Source organism: Psammomys obesus, unplaced genomic scaffold (assembly GCF_907164565.1).
Source record: "Psammomys obesus unplaced genomic scaffold, mPsaObe1.curated_primary_1811, whole genome shotgun sequence".
NCBI classification, from domain to species: Eukaryota; Metazoa; Chordata; class Mammalia; order Rodentia; family Muridae; genus Psammomys; species Psammomys obesus.
Window position 1 is genome coordinate 17,689,818 of NW_026596051.1, and position 17,100 is coordinate 17,706,917.

At 41.3% G+C, this 17,100-nt stretch overlaps 1 protein-coding gene across 2 annotated transcripts in view; it reads left to right on the forward strand.

Annotated features, from left to right (window-relative positions):
• Fam193a (family with sequence similarity 193 member A) overlaps positions 1–17,100 on the forward strand; it is a 76,342-nt gene that overhangs the window by 14,537 nt on the left and 44,705 nt on the right. For both annotated transcript variants that reach the window (XM_055623891.1, XM_055623892.1), the window contains exons 4-9: positions 2,524–2,758; positions 3,805–3,929; positions 8,912–9,059; positions 12,510–12,587; positions 13,463–13,575; positions 13,690–13,932. In XM_055623891.1, coding sequence (XP_055479866.1) covers positions 2,524–2,758; positions 3,805–3,929; positions 8,912–9,059; positions 12,510–12,587; positions 13,463–13,575; positions 13,690–13,932 — 942 coding nt within the window. The remainder of the gene's footprint in view (positions 1–2,523; positions 2,759–3,804; positions 3,930–8,911; positions 9,060–12,509; positions 12,588–13,462; positions 13,576–13,689; positions 13,933–17,100) is intronic.

The window sequence follows — 17,100 nt, forward strand, 5'->3', positions numbered from 1 at the left end:
TTCTTTCCTCTGCTTCATGATTGGCTGTAAGCTGCCTTATTGGCATATCGGGACAATTGGGGAGCAGTGTTTACACAACATTCAGACAGGAGATTATCAGAACAAGGATTACAATTACATATGGGGGAGTATAAAAATCAGCATTTGAATTACACAATAACCTTATGCCTACAAGTTTGGTTTCTAGTAATGGGGAAAAACCCCCCACTAAATTGTAAAGTTAAAAAAAAATTATACATCTTTTTGAAACGTAGCAGCCATGGTAAGAATCCTACCAGTTTATTTCTTTAAGCACATTGTATACTTGGCTTTATATATTTACTACTTTGCACATTGTATGCAAGGTTTTGTACACTTTGCAGATTTTATACACCTACTTTACGTACTACTTTGTACATTTTTACTTGATTCTTTTTTACATTTTTACTTGATTCGTAAGTGATGTGTAACCTTAGAAAGGGAACAGGAGAGGATGGAGAGATGGCTTAACAGTTAAGAGTGCTTGCTGCTGTTGCAGAGGACTGGGTTTCTTTCCTAGAACCTATGCCAGTATGGCAGCTTATAACTGCCTGTAACTCACATTCTGGCGTGGGGCTGGGGGCAATACAATGTCGTTTTTTGGTCTCCATGAGCTCAGGCATGCTCATGGTGCACAGAAACGCAGGCACACAAACATACACATATAAAAATTATATATATATATATATATATATATATATATATATATATATATATATTGACTTTTTAAGACAGGGTTTCACTCTGTAGCCCTGGCTGTCCTGGAACTCACTGTGTAGGCCAACCTGGCCTTGGACTTACAGAGATCACCTGCCTCTGCCTACCACTGCCCAGCTATAAAGATTTATTTTTATATCTATCTATCTATCCTTCCTTCCTTCCTTCCTTCCTTCCTTCCTTCCTTCCTTCCTTCCTTCCTTCCTTCTTTCCCTCCTTCCCTTCCCTCCTTCCCTCCCTTCCTCCCTCCCTCCCTCCATTCCTTCCTTCTTTCCTTCCTATTTATCTGTCTCTGTCTGTCTATCTTTGTTTGTTTTTGTTTTCTTAAATGTGGTTGCCAAAAGATGGAAGAATCTATTCTATAAAACTTAAACCTTAATGCATTCTACACCTGGTTTCTAACAAACCACTGAGCTCAGCTGGTTTTTCAAAGTGACATCTTCCAGCAGATGTTTTGGTTATTGCTTCAGTGGTCCTATGCTTCCATCTAAAACAGTGGTTTTCAACCTTTCTTTATTCTTTTCTACTTTTTTTTTTTTTTTTAAAACAGGTTTCTATGTAGCCTTGGTTGTCCTGGACTGGCTTTGTAGATAAGGCGAGCCTTGAACTCACAGAGATCCACCTGCCTCTGCCTTTCTGAGTGCTGGGATTATAGGTGTGCACCTGGCTAGGTTCTCAACCTTTATAATGCTTTCTAATACAGTTCCTCATGTTGTAGTGATCCCCCACCATAAAATTGTTTTTGTTGCTTCTTCATAAGTGTCATTAGTGGTTGAGAACCCCTGATCTGGAGGCATCTCAGAAATGCACTTTTTCAAGAAGTGGCAACTTTAACCATAATAATACCAAATACTATAGAGCAAGTTTAAAAACTTGATCACCTTGATGTATGAGCCTATAATCTACCATCGGAAGGCTGAAGAAGAAAGGCCACCTTTTCTCAAAACTATAAAAAAAAGTCACCTGTAAGTTTGGAGAGAAATTCATTACTATTGTGGGTAGTTGCTAGGAAACATACCCAATTCACTTCAGCATTTCATTGTATTTTATGCATTTTATTGCTTTGTTGATAATTTAAAAATGGAATAACCTGTATTTAAAACTTGTTGTAATTATGAAAATAACACAGGCTTATTTGTATGGGATATTGAGTTCCTAGAAAGAGGGAAGGTAAACTTGGCTCAGTCTCCAGCCCAGTATCAACCTCTGCTTGGATGGGAGCTTGTTTTTTTGTTTTGTTTTTTTAAGACAATGTTCTTTTTGCATGTACACCTGCACTCCAGAAGAGGGCACCAGATTACAGATGGTTGTGAGTGACCATGTGGTTGCTGGGAATCGAACTCAGGACGTCTGGAAGAGCAGCCAGTGCTCTTAACCTCTGAGTCATTTCTCCAGCCCTGGCTTGTCACTTTTTAAATCCCACTCATTGGGTTAGCACCTGGGGTCAGCTCTCTGGCATAATAACTTTTAACTTGTTGTTTGTGAGTTGTAATACCTTCTACAGACTAGATGGACTTAGGTCTTCTCTTATGGACCACAGACATGGAGCAGAGTCCCTATACAGGTTGCATAAACAGTGCAGTCAGAAGAAGCATTTGGGTCTGTCAGTTTCTCTGTGAGTTACCTGGCATCAAATATTCTCAGTGCACAAGTTCCTTATCAGGGGCTCCCACAGATTATCACAGGGAAGACAGTGGGCTGTCAATGAGACTGGCATGAAAACTACCTTTCAACTGACATGTATGGACAGACTATGGCTGAGTGGCGACTCTTCCTTTGTTTCTATAGGCTCTGTGAGCGGGACCCCTATCAGCTCTACCAGCGGTTGGAGCAGCAAGCCCGGGAGTATGTGCTAGAAATGAAGGTCCGTCTGCTCCGGCAGCTATCTGCTGCAGCAAAGGCCAAGGCGCCATCTGGCCTGCAGGGCCCACCACAGGCACATCACTTTGTATCCCTACTCCTGGAGGAGTATGGTGCCCTCTGCCAGGCTGCACGATCCATCAGTACCTTTCTTGGCACACTGGTGAGAGACCATGTCTACTTCTTTCCTGGCTGCTGAGATGGAGATGAAAACAGTGATACATTGATAAGGAGTCAAAGAAGTTTTTGGTGTCTTGGGTTGGTGTTGGTGTACTGCCAGTGGCTGGTGTTTCAATTGATAAAAATGTAGTAGATAAACAGTAAAAGACTGAAAAGAAGAGTGGTAAATTAGAAGTAAAGGAGCCTGAGGTGTGTAATACATGCCCTAAAAGGGCAAAGATGTGGAGCACATCAGAGCAATGTGGAAAATGTTGTGGGGAGTCCCTCACTGTTGACGTTTCTAGGAAAAACTAGGCTTAGAATACATTAAAACACCAGAGAATAACCCAGTCCAGAGGAGTCAGAGAGCGCCGATGCACTGTCGTGGCACTGCTGTGGGCTCCCAGACTGTTGTCTATAGCATTTGATGATAGAAAGGTAAAAGCCATGCCTTGACTAAGTGTCCAATAGAGAATTTATTTGCAGCTGTCAGAATGAGCTTTCACTAAAGGCAAGAAAAGTATTGTCTTGACTCCAATACATTTTTATTTTAAAAAATGTTTTATATATTTGTCTGTGTATGCTTATGAAATAAAGGAAACAAATTGTAAGAACCGATTATCACCAGTGGGTTCCAGAGATTGTACTTAGGTCATCAGGTTAGCACCAAGCACTTATACCAGCTGAGCCATATTGCCAGTCCTGGAGAGAGAGAGAGAGAGAGAGAAAGAGAGAGAGAGAGAGAGTTGAGAGAGAGAGAGAGAGAGAGAGTGTGTGTGTGTTTCCCCTCTTGTCTGTTCTTAAATCTCTAAACCCACCTGATAACCCATGTCTAGGGTTACTTAGAAGGCAGTGAAGTGGTGCCTCAAATTGCTCATGTCAGAAATCTGTGTGTTCTGACACAGGGAGGGAAAAGTGATTCTTCAGAAGTAGGATGTTCTAGGCCTGTACAGAAGGTGGCAGGACATTGGGGTTGGGGGTCATTCTGCAAAGTTTCATATTTTTATCCACTCACTACATCTTCTCTTTTTTTGTTTTTGTTTTAACTAGGAAAATGAACATTTGAAAAAGTTCCAGGTGACATGGGAACTGCATAACAAACACCTGTTTGAAAACCTGGTCTTTTCAGAGCCACTTCTCCAGAGCAACTTGCCAGCACTGGTGTCTCAGATCAGGTATTATGTCTTGATTTAGATTCTCTATTGCTGTGATCTTGTGTGTGTGCACGTGGCTGTAGACCACCACATGTGGAAGTCCTTACAGGAAAAATAACAGGGCAAAGGGAATAAGATACTAGACAGAAAGCTCAAAATCTAAGAAATGTTTTACCTGCATGCATGTCTATGTATTACATGCTACAGTGTCTGAGGAGGCCAGAATAGGGCATTGGGTCCCCTGTAATTAGAGTTTCAGGCATCCCTTGCAGCCATGTTGGTGATGGGAAACAAACTCAGGTCTTTTGGAAGAGCAGCTAGTGCTGTTTATTGCTGAGCCATTTTTTTCAACCCCCAGTTGAACTTTTAAGTAATAAATCAATATAAATGTTATTCAGGTGTAACACCATAATGCCTCATAAATAAATAAAGGCTCCAGAAAACAGTGCTTTACCTTGACTGCTTTGGTTCAGCCATGGATCCTAACAGGGTTCTTGCATTGTGTGAAGGGAGGTGGAGGAAGAGGGAGAACATGGCTCTCAGAGTTCCTTTGTTTCCCTTCAGCGCAGATGGGCTTTTTCATCTAGATAGAGTGCCTATGTCACTTCTCACCAGGAAAGCTGGTGAGAGCTTCTCTTATATTACCAAGACAAGTATACAGGCACAGAACTCTGTAGTAGCCATCTTTTGGGGTGAACTATGCTAAATGGAAATGTGAAGTATGGTCATGTGTTTATCCTGCAGCCAGCCTCTTCTTCATCAGCCATTTACTCAGTAGAGTGGTGATTAGCTACCTCTTCTTGATTTTGTTTGTTAATCAAATAGAAGCACATTCTCACAATGTAGGCACACACTTACCAGCGGCCATCTTTATTTGCCCCACTCAACCTCACTTCTAGGGGAAGAACTACCTTAGAAGCAGTTGGTCAGAGGGAACAAAAACAGGAAGTCAGGATGAAGTGCTGTGCAGAATTGGTATGCTTTTTGCTGGTTTTTACCAGTTTCATTCAGCTTTAGTTGGCTTTGCAACCATTATTTCCATGTCCACTATTTACAAGCATTCAATACAGGGTGGTCAAAATATTTCAACAGGTAAAGGCACTTGCCATCAAGCCTGATGACCTGAGTTTGAGTTTGATCTACAGGACCCACATGATGGAAGGAGAGAAGACTCCTGCATGTTGTCCTCAGATTTCTACATGCAAACTATGGCACATTTGTGCATTTGCACACTTATTTAAACGTGCGCGTGTGCATGCGTGCACACACACACGTTAAAAAGAAATCTAAAAATTTCAAAAACCAAAAGCATCCAGTCTGCTCTTGGAGGGTAAACTACAATGGGATTGTCTGACTGCAACCCTTGTGAAAGGAAAGGAAGCAAGGGTTGACATGAAGAAAGCACTTTTGTCCAAGTTGGGAGGATCACATTCACCCATGCCTCTTGTGGGCTAGAGCAGGTCTCAGTACCTGCCCTTTGTTTCAGTTCTTGGTGAGTATTGGATTGGATGTGTCAGTCATCCAGTTGATCTCCAGTGGCTGACAGAAACTTTCTTTTTCAGTGCCATGTTCAGAATATTTTTCTCTCTAGGAATTACAGTCAGATTCCAAAGGGTAACATTATCCTAGTTTTGGATGTTCAGTCTAGGGTCTACTCCCTTTTACTCTCAAGTCCTAAGAGGAAGTGATATACACGAAAGAAGGAAAGCAGCATGCCTTCTAAGGAGTCCAACTCAGTTCAGAAAATGCTGGTCCTTTGTATCCCACCACATACTCACTTGTCAAACCCCAAGAATGAATTTATGCTTGAATTTCTAGTCTACAAATATACATTTATCAGCTCATGAAAAGCTTTACTACAAATTACTAATGAAATACTAGTTGTAATAGGCCCATTTAACTTATTAAAAAAATTATAAAGTGGGCTGAGCATGGTTGCTTATATCTTTAAATTCAGTACTTGGATGGCAGAAATATCTGAATTTCTGTGAATTCAAGGACAGGCAGGTCCTGCGTAAAAAGGGAGGTGGGCAAAAATTTAATAAATTACAGATATGAATTGTAAAGCACAGATATAGCTTAATAGATTATGAGATGGCAAACAACCTGTGGCTTACACAGGTTTATTTAATGTGTCTTTTTGTATTCTTGTTAACATAAATTTTTTTTTTTAAGTAGAAATACAATTTAATATTCTTTATGTACTAGCCATTTTTTAAATTCTTATCTCCAGGGCCCTCATTTACAAAAATAAGTAATAATTTGTCTATTACGTAGGCACTCAAAAGGGTTGGAACATAAATTTTTTTAGAGGCCTGTCAGATCTTCATAGGGAGTTAGGAAGTTTCAGGGCAGTCAGGATATTCATGGTAAGACCTGTCACAAAAAATAAACAGTAACTGGGAGCGGGAGGGTGTCCATGAGTAAGAGGTCTTGCTATGCAAGCATGAGAGCCTGAGTTTGAGACCTTAGCACCAACATAAAAGTCAGCTGTGGCTGTATGTACCTATAACCTACATTATTGTATAGAAGATAAAATTTTGAGTTTGCTGGCCAGTCAGTGTAACTGAATTGTTTAACTCTAGGTTCAGTGAGAGATCTTATTTCAAGCCAAAAACAAAAGTGGTACACCAAGATATTGGATCTCCTCCTCTGCCTGTCTCATGTAGCAAATGGCTTTGCACATACACACACAAATAAGTAAACAATCTGCTTATTCATAGAAATGTACTTTATTACTGTTAGCTTTCTAACACTGACAAAATGCTGCAGATAGGAACTTATATAACTTATGAGGAAGCTTGCCATTTTAGAAGATTCAGCCTATCACAGCGAAAAGCTGTTCACTTTGTGGTAACTGCCAAGCAGAAAAAGAATTCAGGAATAAAGTGCATCAGGTTCCCACCAGTTCCTGAACTGTACCAGGAAGCTCTGAACCAACCTGTGGATTAGTTTATTGGTGAGGTCAGAACCCTCCCCCCAAAAACAAACAACAACAAAAAACCCCCACCAGACCTGCTTTTGAACTGCTGAACTAAGTCTTCAATACAGGAATCTTTGGGAAACACTTCAGAGCCATACCATAACAGTGAGAAACAAAGCATAAGAAAACTACTTGTTTTATTGGCCACGTTATTGAAATAAATTTACGTTCTATACAGTGCATCCACTTAAAATTACAGTTCAGTGCCATTTGACTAAATTTAACATTTTTTGATAAATATATAAAATTACAATCCTAAGTTATGTAATTCATAGCATTAATTATATCATAGTATTTACAATTAACTGTATTTACAGAATATTTTCATGTCCTCAAGCAGAAGTTCTCTTTTCTCTTTGTCTTTTGAGTCTTTTCTCTGAGCTCACCTGCTGCTTCACCCTATTTTCCTGGCAGTTTAGCAATTAAAGAATCAGGCTGTTTGCCCTTAATGTTAATAAGAAGTGTGTATACTGCTCCACATGTTGTAGCCTTAGTATTTTTAGGGTTCCTGTAGAGGAGCAGTGAGAATGCGCTGGTCTCATTCCATCCCCAGTGCAGTCTTCAGGGTCCCTGTTGGTTCCACTTCTCTTGGTTCTGATAGTCTGTTTAGGTAACTTGGAACTGGTAGAATGAAGGAAGAACACTTGGGAAGAAAGGCAGGATGGAAGTTCATGGTGTCTCAGTTACTTTTCTGTTGCTATGATAAAACACTTTAACAAAGGCAACTAAAGTTGCCTTAGAAGGAAGAGTATATTTGGACTTAATAGTTTGAGAGACAAAGAGTCCACCTTGGTGGGAAAGCATGGCAGTAAAAACAGGAAGCTCACATCTCAACCATGGTCACAAAGCAGAGAGAGCATTTTGGAAGTAGAATGAGGATTCTAGTCTCAAAGCTGGTCCCTAGTGACATATTTCCTGCAGTAAAGCTGTACCACCTAAACCTCCCCAAATAGCACCACTAACCAGAACCCAAGTGTTTAGATACCCCAGATTATGAGGACAGTGCTCATTCAGACCATCACACAGGGGAATTGGGTTTTATATTGAGGAGTAGAATCAGTTCAAAGAAGGACAAGGCTGGCAGCAGTAGGAATCAGGAGAAAATTTTTCTCAGGAATGCAACATAGAACTGTTCTGAGGACCTAGGGTGATATCAAGCATTGGTGCAGAGCCTAGATGTGCCAGGTGGCCTTGCAACCAGTAGATTGTCTGGAAATTTCCAGTGTTTACAGTGTTTGTAAATCCACCCTGACAAAGTGAAAGAAAAACACTTTGGCAACTATTTCTGTCCATTTTTACCTATAAACAATTTTTGATTAAAAATTATTTTGTTGGGGGCTGGTAAGACGGCTCAGCGGTTAAAAGCAGAGCACTGACTGCTCTTCCAGAGGTCCTGTGTTCAATTCCCAGCAGCCACAACAACCTTCTATAATATGATCTGATACACTCTTCTGGCAGGCAGGTATACATGCAGATAGAACACTCTTATACGTAAAATAAATATTTTTAAAAATGATTTTTTAACTTCTTTTCATTATTCAACTGCAAGGTTTAACACAGCTTTGTTTTTCTTAGACATCTTTTTCCTGTATTTATGTACAAGATATTTTTAAACATGCTTTGGTCATACCTTTCCTTAACATGAGTGTATTTCCATCTCAAAACATATGTGTGTATGTGTATTGTGTAGTTGTAACATTTGTATGTTATGTATTTGTCATTAAACATTTTGTTTTCTCTGAGTTAGTGTATGTTAATAAGAAATGTGTATACAGCCTTAGTATTTTTAGGATTCCTGCTAGGTTCTTTCAGCAGGTTCTGTTATTTCTCTGAGCATCTCCTTTATATGTGGTTCTGTTCAGAGTGCTTTGTGTATATAATCTTTAAGACTTACTGTGTGGTATGTTTTGTGACAAGAGGTGTTAAAGTTAGACCATAGCAACAGGCAGCCAAGATTCTTCTGTTTGGTCAGGAGCTAGAATTCTGGCTCTTCCTTTCTGATAGACCTTCTCTCTCCTAGGCTAGGAACCACCACGCATGACACCTGCAATGAAGACACATATAGCACCTTGCTGCAGAGGTACCAGCGTTCTGAGGAAGAGTTGCGCAAAGTTGCTGAGGAGTGGCTGGAATGTCAGAAGAGGATCGATGCCTATGTGGATGAGCAGGTAAATGCTGCCCCTGAGGCACAGCCTACATTCTGAGGCCTCTGTTAAGTTGCTGGCTAGTCTTGAGTTGCAGAGCTCCCAACAGAGGCTTTTGGTGTGCCCTAGTAAAAGCCATGCAACATCACAGGCCTCTAATCTGATCTATTATTGTGTGGCAGGAACATTTAGGTCTTCAACAGGGTTGTACCTACTGTCTCTGTGTCCTGATGGAGGACTTCAGGAAGTTACCAGGCTTTTTGGCTCCAGCAGCCATTGTGCTATTCAGAGCCTATTCTCCCCTCATCCGGAACACTTGAGCAGAGAATAGATACATACACAAAGGCAGAGGACAGCAGGACAAGTGGGATGTGGCTGCTGGTTGGACCTAAAATGGGTGTACCAAGTGACCACTACTGCATCTCAGCCAGGCAGGTTGTTAAGATGTATTTTTGCCATTCTGCCCTCCTGCCTTTCTAGAGTGTCTGCTAAAGCCAAGCAAGAGTGGCTTCAGGTTTTAAAGATGCTGGTATGAGGAGTAATAAAGGAGAAATGGCAGCTCATTGTTGTGTGTGCAAGATAGTTTATAAACAGATAAGAGTAGCTGTTTTGGGTTGAGGTATAAGCTGGTCTCACGTGAATCCCAAGCTCACTGTGCCATTTAGATAATGACTGAGCCCTTTATTCCTCTCTCTGTCTGCTGCTGAGTTGTTAGGAAGAGGGTTTCTTGTTCAAAACTTGAGAAAACTCTGCCTGTTTAAGGCCTTTGGCTTTCATGGTATCAGTGGACTAGTCCCTACTTTTGTCACCATATTGAGTTCAGTGCTTCTTATATAATTTTGTAATAGCCCTGAAAGACTTGTGATTCTGTTGTGATGTGACCTTGACCTCTGCATAGTCATTGACTGTGCAGTGCCCTCCCTGCTGTGCGCGGCTGAGGAGCACTTGTTGATCTTTACTTTCTTTAGTGTAGTTGTGGCCCTAAACCATCTTTTTGTTTGGTTTTATGGACAGATTTACTCTCAAGCTGTGCCAGGATCATAGCTGTTCTTAAGCTGAACAATAGATTGCAGTTTGGGAGACTGACACTGTAGCAGGTTAGTTAGTTGCAGGATCTACCCATGGATTGGAGGAGGGAGGAATGTGAGAATGGCCAGGCTGACAGTCATAGGATGGGTGGGGCCTCAGTTGCAGATGTCCCCTTACAATCTCAGGAATCAATTCTGGACCCTACAGGTAGCTGGAAGTCCAGTTTTACAGAGGTAGCCTCAGGTATAGAGCTAGCAGCTGCCCTCCCTCTGAGCCCTGTGTGCATAGCAGTCTGCTGTCTGAGCCCTGCTGTTCTGGCAGCTACAAGATCTGGGTCCTGGAGTGGGAGGGGCAGAGTTCTCCCTGGGGATCTACCTTCTAGGATCCTATAGAGGACCACAACAGTTGACTCCAGGGTCTGCTTCTTACTGTGACAGTGAAAGAATCACATAAATGGTAATTAACTTTACATGAGCTTTTGTATTTTTTTTGGTTTTTTAATTATGTAGTTTTGAAAACCCATACTTCAGTACACTATGAACAGTGTGAACTCTTCAGAGAACATTCATGGCATCTGAGCATGACTATTTGCCAAAGTCAGGAAGAAGTGTTGATTGTCTGGGTCATCAGTAGTTTGAAACAATGAAGCAAAAAGACATGGCTCAGTTTCCCATCAATATGAGAGAATATAGCAGGTTGTTGTTTGTAACAGGTGTCATTCTGCAGTCTGTGCTAGCTGTAAACTTGTGATCCTCTTGACTGTGCATCCTGAGTGCTTGTGTTGACAGCCCTGTGCCACTGTACCTGGCCTGAATAACCAGCTTAAAAGGAAGAACCTGCAGTCTTGTGGTGGCACAGCATATGGCTGGAGGTCATGATGGAGAAGGCACTTAGGGCTCCAAGTAGCAGAGAGGAAGGCTCTGGTGTTCTAATATGCATTTCACAGTTATGCCCCAGTGACCTAACATCCACTGGAAGCCACCTCTTATAAGGTTCCAGTGTTACTGTGTGCTGAGGAACAAGCCTTCAGCACATGGACCTTGTATGGATAGTAAAGAACCAAATTGTAGGTGGCTGGAGAGATGGCTCAGTAGTTGACAGCACTGGCTGCTTTTTCAGAGGACCCAGGTTTGGTTCCCAGAACCCACATGACATCTTACAGCTGTTTATAATTGCAGTTCCAGGCAGTCCAACACACTCTTCTGGCCTTTGTGGGCACCAGGCATGCACGTGGTATACAAACATTCATGCTGGCAAAACACTCATACACATAAAATAATTTCAAATTACTAAAAAAATGCGGGGGAGCCAAACTATAGCACCAAACTCCAGCCTGTACCTGGCTAACTTTTGTCATTGTGGTGAATGATACATAGAAAGGAATGAGGAGTTGGAAGGACACAAAGTACCACTGAATTGATAGCAAAAATAGGAGAGCTTGGGTCTCTGCTCTTTTAGGCCAGCTAAGGTTAAAAACTATAAAAGGACTCTAAACTCAGAGGTGACTGAACATACAACATGTCATACGAAAGTCATGCTGCAGCCACACCCCAGTGTGCTTATGCCAAGAGCACATAGGATGGCTCCTGTCACCTGAAAAGGCTGCCACCTATACTAATCTAGGTTTGCCTTCCACACACTACTGGACAATGGTAGAAAGGATCCAGTCTGATAAAAGCACTCTATCCTTCAGCCAAGCATGTGCAGCATCAAGCATGTGCCACACTGAGAACTTTCTATAGAGGGATAGTAAACTCGCTATAGGGACAGCTTGTAACAGTGCGCATACAACAGCAGCTCGTGTCTGCTTTGAGCCCCACAGTCCCACTGCAGTCTGAGTTCTGACTGAGAAACTGATACAGACTTGAGGGAGATGGATGTGTGGCTTAGTACTTGGAATGGGATGTGCTGAAGTGAATTGGCAGACATTTGAGGTTTCCTTCATTGGTCAGTTTCAGGTTTTCTTCTGCTTTTCAAGTTGCAGTGTTTTATACTTCATTTTTTAAATTTTTAGTTTATTTTATGTTGTTATTGTTGAAATTACACATAGATGAAGGGTAATAGGGCTAGTGTTCTCAGGACTAGGAAGGTCATGCACATGCGTGGAGCAGACCACCTCCAGGAGTCCCTAACCAGGCTTATGGCCTGTCAAGTTCAGGAGAGCAAGCATTTACTTCCTTCTGCACAGAGTGTACCCTGCTCTTCGAGGTGTGGAGCTCCTGAGGTGTTCTGTGAAAAAAAGTACTTGTGATAATATTCTGAGTGTCAAGTAAGAAGCTGAAGTGCTATAGCTGGTGACTAATTCTTTTCTATTGCACTCCTGTTTTGCATATAGGTAAATTTTTTTGAATTTTTCTTTTATCCTTTAAAAAATCTTTGAGAGTGTTCTGTATAATTCTTTCTAAGGTGTGTGTATGTGTGTGTATTTTCATATCTCCTTTCTAGATGACAATGAAAACCAAACAGCGCATGTTAACCGAAGACTGGGAGATTTTTAAGCAAAGGAGATTAATTGAAGAACAGGTAAGGTTGACAGGAGAGACTTGTAAATTATTTCACAAAACAAGTGGCACCTTAGTATCTTGACATGCTCTGTATTACAGGATACCAATGAAGACCATTGACATTTCCTGCCAGTATAAAAGTCATTAGACATAGTGATTTTAACTTTCAGATAAACAATTGCATTTACCTATTTCTTGGTCTTCTGTGTACTTGTTTGAAAAGAATAATCTCCCTGGGAATTGTGAGAAATGGTATAAGGACCATATTCCCTCAACTCCCTCTTCCCCTTTTATGCTAATCATTTGTGTCAGATTGAAGTTGAGCTCCCACCAATGGAAGGAGACAGAGGCCCTTTTGCCTGAATGTGCTTATAGGCCCAGTTGGGTTCTCATACACCCTTCTCTTTGAAATCCAGATCACTGCTTGTCAATTGAGTTTGGGTGCTACTTCCTAAGCAGCTCTCAGGTTCAGTCTTCTCCACATAGCAGTGGAGAAGTGTCTACCAAGTACCGAGCACCGAGAGCGGATTGAGTAAACTTGTGTTTACACCAGACCTGCGTTCTGGTTATCTGCAAAAAGATACATGGTATGTGTCTTCTAAAGACCAGAATATCAAGAGGGCTTCTGATGCTTCACTCTTCATTTTCACAGGCTCTGCCTGTGGATTCTAGGGTTTTTGCCCTGTTTTGGTTTTGTCCGTCTGTAAAAGATGGGTTGCAAAGGGAGTTCCAAGACAGCCAAAGCTACACAAAGAAACCCTGTCTCAAAAAAACAAAAAACAAAAAGGCTTGGCTTGTAAATAAGCATAATTACTGCTACTAGTTGAAATGTGGTCCATGAAATGGGGGACGTGTCTTACAAATTTAAGCCATTGTTTGATAAATTTCCTCTAGTTAACTAATAAGAAAGTGGTTACTGGCGAGAACAACTTCACAGATACCAGGAGGCATATGTTGTCATCTCGGTTGAACATGCCGGACTGCCCCAACTGCAACTACAGGCGAAGGTGAGCTGGGCTTTGTGGGTGCTGCTGGCCTTCAGCCTGCACTGAAACAAGCAGAGGTTTGAACCCAACCTTCACAGTTGGCTTTCTTGGTAACTGTCCTTAATTCCCGATCAGATGTGCTTGTGATGACTGCAGCCTCTCACACATCCTCACTTGTGGTATCATGGACCCCCCCGTCACTGATGACATCCACATTCACCAGCTACCACTCCAAGTGGATTCTGCTCCCGACTATCTGTCTGAGATGCGCCCACCTAGTGTGTCATCAGCAAGCTCAGGGTCAGGTTCCAGCTCTCCCATCACAATTCAGCAACATCCCAGACTCATCCTCACAGACAATGGCTCTGCACCAACTTTGTAAGTTACGACTTTATCATAGTTTCAGAAATTTATCCAATAATGAGAAATACAGACATCAGTCTATGGAAATATGATCACCATTATTACAGTGCTTAAAAAAAAAAAGACCTTTCAGTGTGTTAAGCACCTGTTAAAACATGAAATCACTAAACCCAAACTGATACTGTTTTATTACCTATGTGGTAAATTTATAATTGCCAGTTGGTATGCAGGGAAATGTCTTCGCAGTTCTGATCTCATCTACTCATTCTGCTGAGGTGGTCAGTGGCTGTTCATCTTCTTCATTGTCAGCCAGTGCTCATGCTTGTCCCATGTCTTGCTAAGAATTTAGAAGATCACTTTAGCAAGCGATTGAAAGTTTGTGTTTTCTGTATTTCCACATTATAAAGACATGCATTTCATATTAGCAAAGGGGCTGTAAACTCAGTTATGACCCTGTAATTTGCAGAGGCTTTGTAAGCTAATTTGCACATGGATGGATAGCTACTGCTTGCTGCTGTTGCTGCTGCTGCTTCTGCTGCTTCTTCTTTGTCTTCTTCTTCTTCCTCTCCCTCCCTCTCTTCCTCTCTTCGTCCTTCCCTCCCTCTTTCTCCCTCATTGGTCGTTGGGTTGTTTTTTCTTTTTTCTTTCTTTCTTTCTTTCTTTTTTTTTTCAAGACAGGGTTCTCTGTGTAGCCAGGCTGTCATGGACTTGGTGTTAGACAGGCTGGCCTCAGCCTCACAGAGTACTAGGATTGCAGGTGTGCGCCATTGCACCTTGCTGGTTGTTTTTTTTCAAGACGGGGTTTTTCTAAGTAATCCTGACTGTCGTGGAATTCACTCTGTAGACCAGACTAGCCTCAACTACAGATCCACCTGCCTCTGCTTCCTGAGTGCTGGAATTAAAGGGCAAGTGCCACCATACTGGACTACTGGGCTGTCTGTGGTTTCTTTCTTTCTTTTTTGGTTTTTCAAGAGAGGGTTTATCTTGGCTGTCCTGGACTCAATTTGTAGACCTGGCTGGCCTCGAACTCACAGAGATCTACCGACTTCTGCCTTGAGTGCTGGGATTATAGGCGTGTGCCTATAGCTGTCTGTGGTTTCTTAAGTGAAATAAGTTGAGCATGCAGCCATCACTAGCCCTACAGAGGTGCTTATGTTGAGGGATTGTTGACTGTATCTGGCTGCACATGATCCTCAGGTTGTTCCAAATGATGGAGATGCTCATCACAAACTTCATTTGGATTTGTTGTAGTGGTGCTCATTTTTTCCTCTTTCAAAGTTTTTCCTGTCTTTCAGGTCTCAATTTTTGTGGTGCTAGGGACAGAACTCAGGGATTCATACATATTCAGTGAGCACATAATAATTCTAAAGACCTGGGTTAAAGATCATGTTTGCTTTTTTTTTTTTTTAAGACTTATTTATTATTTTTTATATATACAGTGTTCTGTCAACTGCATGCCAGAAGGGCACCAAGTCTCATTATAGATAATTGTGAGCCACCATGTGATTGCTGGGAATTGAACTTAGGACCTTTGGAAAAGCAGCCTCTGAGCCATCTCTCCAGCCCCCGTGTTTTGACTCTTAATTGAGCAAAGTTTTCCTGCTTGTACTCTCAAGCCTTAAGCATTTTGAGGATTTCTCTGCTGCTGTTATACAACTTTTAACTGAGGCCATGAAAGTTTACCAGCCAGATGATGAATCTATTGAAATTTAAGAGCTGAGTGTGGTGGTTTGTTGGGAGGAAAAGGCAAGTGGATCTCTGAGTTTGAGGCTAGCCTGGTCTACAAAGTGAGTTCAGGATAGCCAAGGCTACACAGAGAAACCCTGTCTCAAAAATTAAAAGAATGAAAAAGAGAAAGGAAGAAAGAAAAGTGAAATTAGGTGCTTGCAAATGTATAAAACTGTTCTACTAATTGTTATAGCTGCCAATATCAATTGTGGGCTCTGATGTGTTATCACTAGTGGAACATGGGCTATGGAAATAGCCTTTTGCCTGGGCTAGAACTGCCCACTGTTGGTGTGGGCAGCTCATGTACCCCAATACACTAGGCCCCAACAACTTGTGATTAATGTCTTCCAAATATCAACCTATGTGACTTAATTATCTGTGTGACTCTTGGCTTACATTTTTCATTTCTGGTGCTGTTTTCTAAACTAATGAAACAGCAGCATCATTTTAGTCGTTGCAGTGAAGTCTGGGGTGGTGAAGCCTCCGGTTGTCATAGGTGCTGGGGCCAAGTTGAGCACTTCATTTCAGAGTCAGTTTCCCCATTGATTGTTACCATGGCAATGACAACACTACAGGAATACTGTATTGGCCAATACACACACCCTTGCTGGTGGGTGCTTTTTTCTTCTATTTCTCCAGGTTTTGGTACAGTGTGTTAGGTTCCTCATTTTGAAAATGGAAAGGACTCAGGAGGCAGAGGCAGGTGGATTTCCTGTGAGTTCATTGCCTGGTCTATATAGTGAATTCCAGGACAGCCAGGGCTATGTAGAAAGACCCAATTTCAAAACAAAAAAACCCTCAAAAAACAAAACAAAAATCTGTACTATGAGCTTGGTAATCCTGAGCCTTTTTTTAGGAGGCAGACAACTGGTACTTAGGATTTTTACCTTATGCCAAGATAGAGAACAGATTGGTGCAAGTTTTAGCCAATACTAGAATGGGCTTGTCTGGTCATTTCTTATCTCATACATTAGAAAGCTCTTCTCATGTATTAGGAAGTCGCGTTTTAAAGTGGCCTACACAGTTTAAATACAAAAGTTTTGGTTTTCTTTTTTTTTTTTTTTTTTTTTATTGAACAGGTCATTTTCTCATTACATTGATGAAGTTGATTGTCATAACTGACTTTAGTGGAACTAGCATAATTAGTGTGTTGTTATATAACTACACTTGGAGTTTAGTCAGGTGGATATTTTCTGACAATTTGGACTGTAAAATCAAAAACTAAAAGACTTGAAGTTACTTCCTATACTTTAACAGTTTAATAAAAATTATGTCTTCTTGGGGATGGTATTTTTACTCCAGGACTTTTCAGGCCAAATAAAATTGTAATACCAGTTGGTCTTAAGTTTTTGTGATCTCCTCAGCATTTCTACTGTGGAACATTCTTTTCCATCCTTCTCCGTGTCACAGATGTTACTCATCCAGGCTTTTTTTTGTGTTCAGGTGACTAAGAGG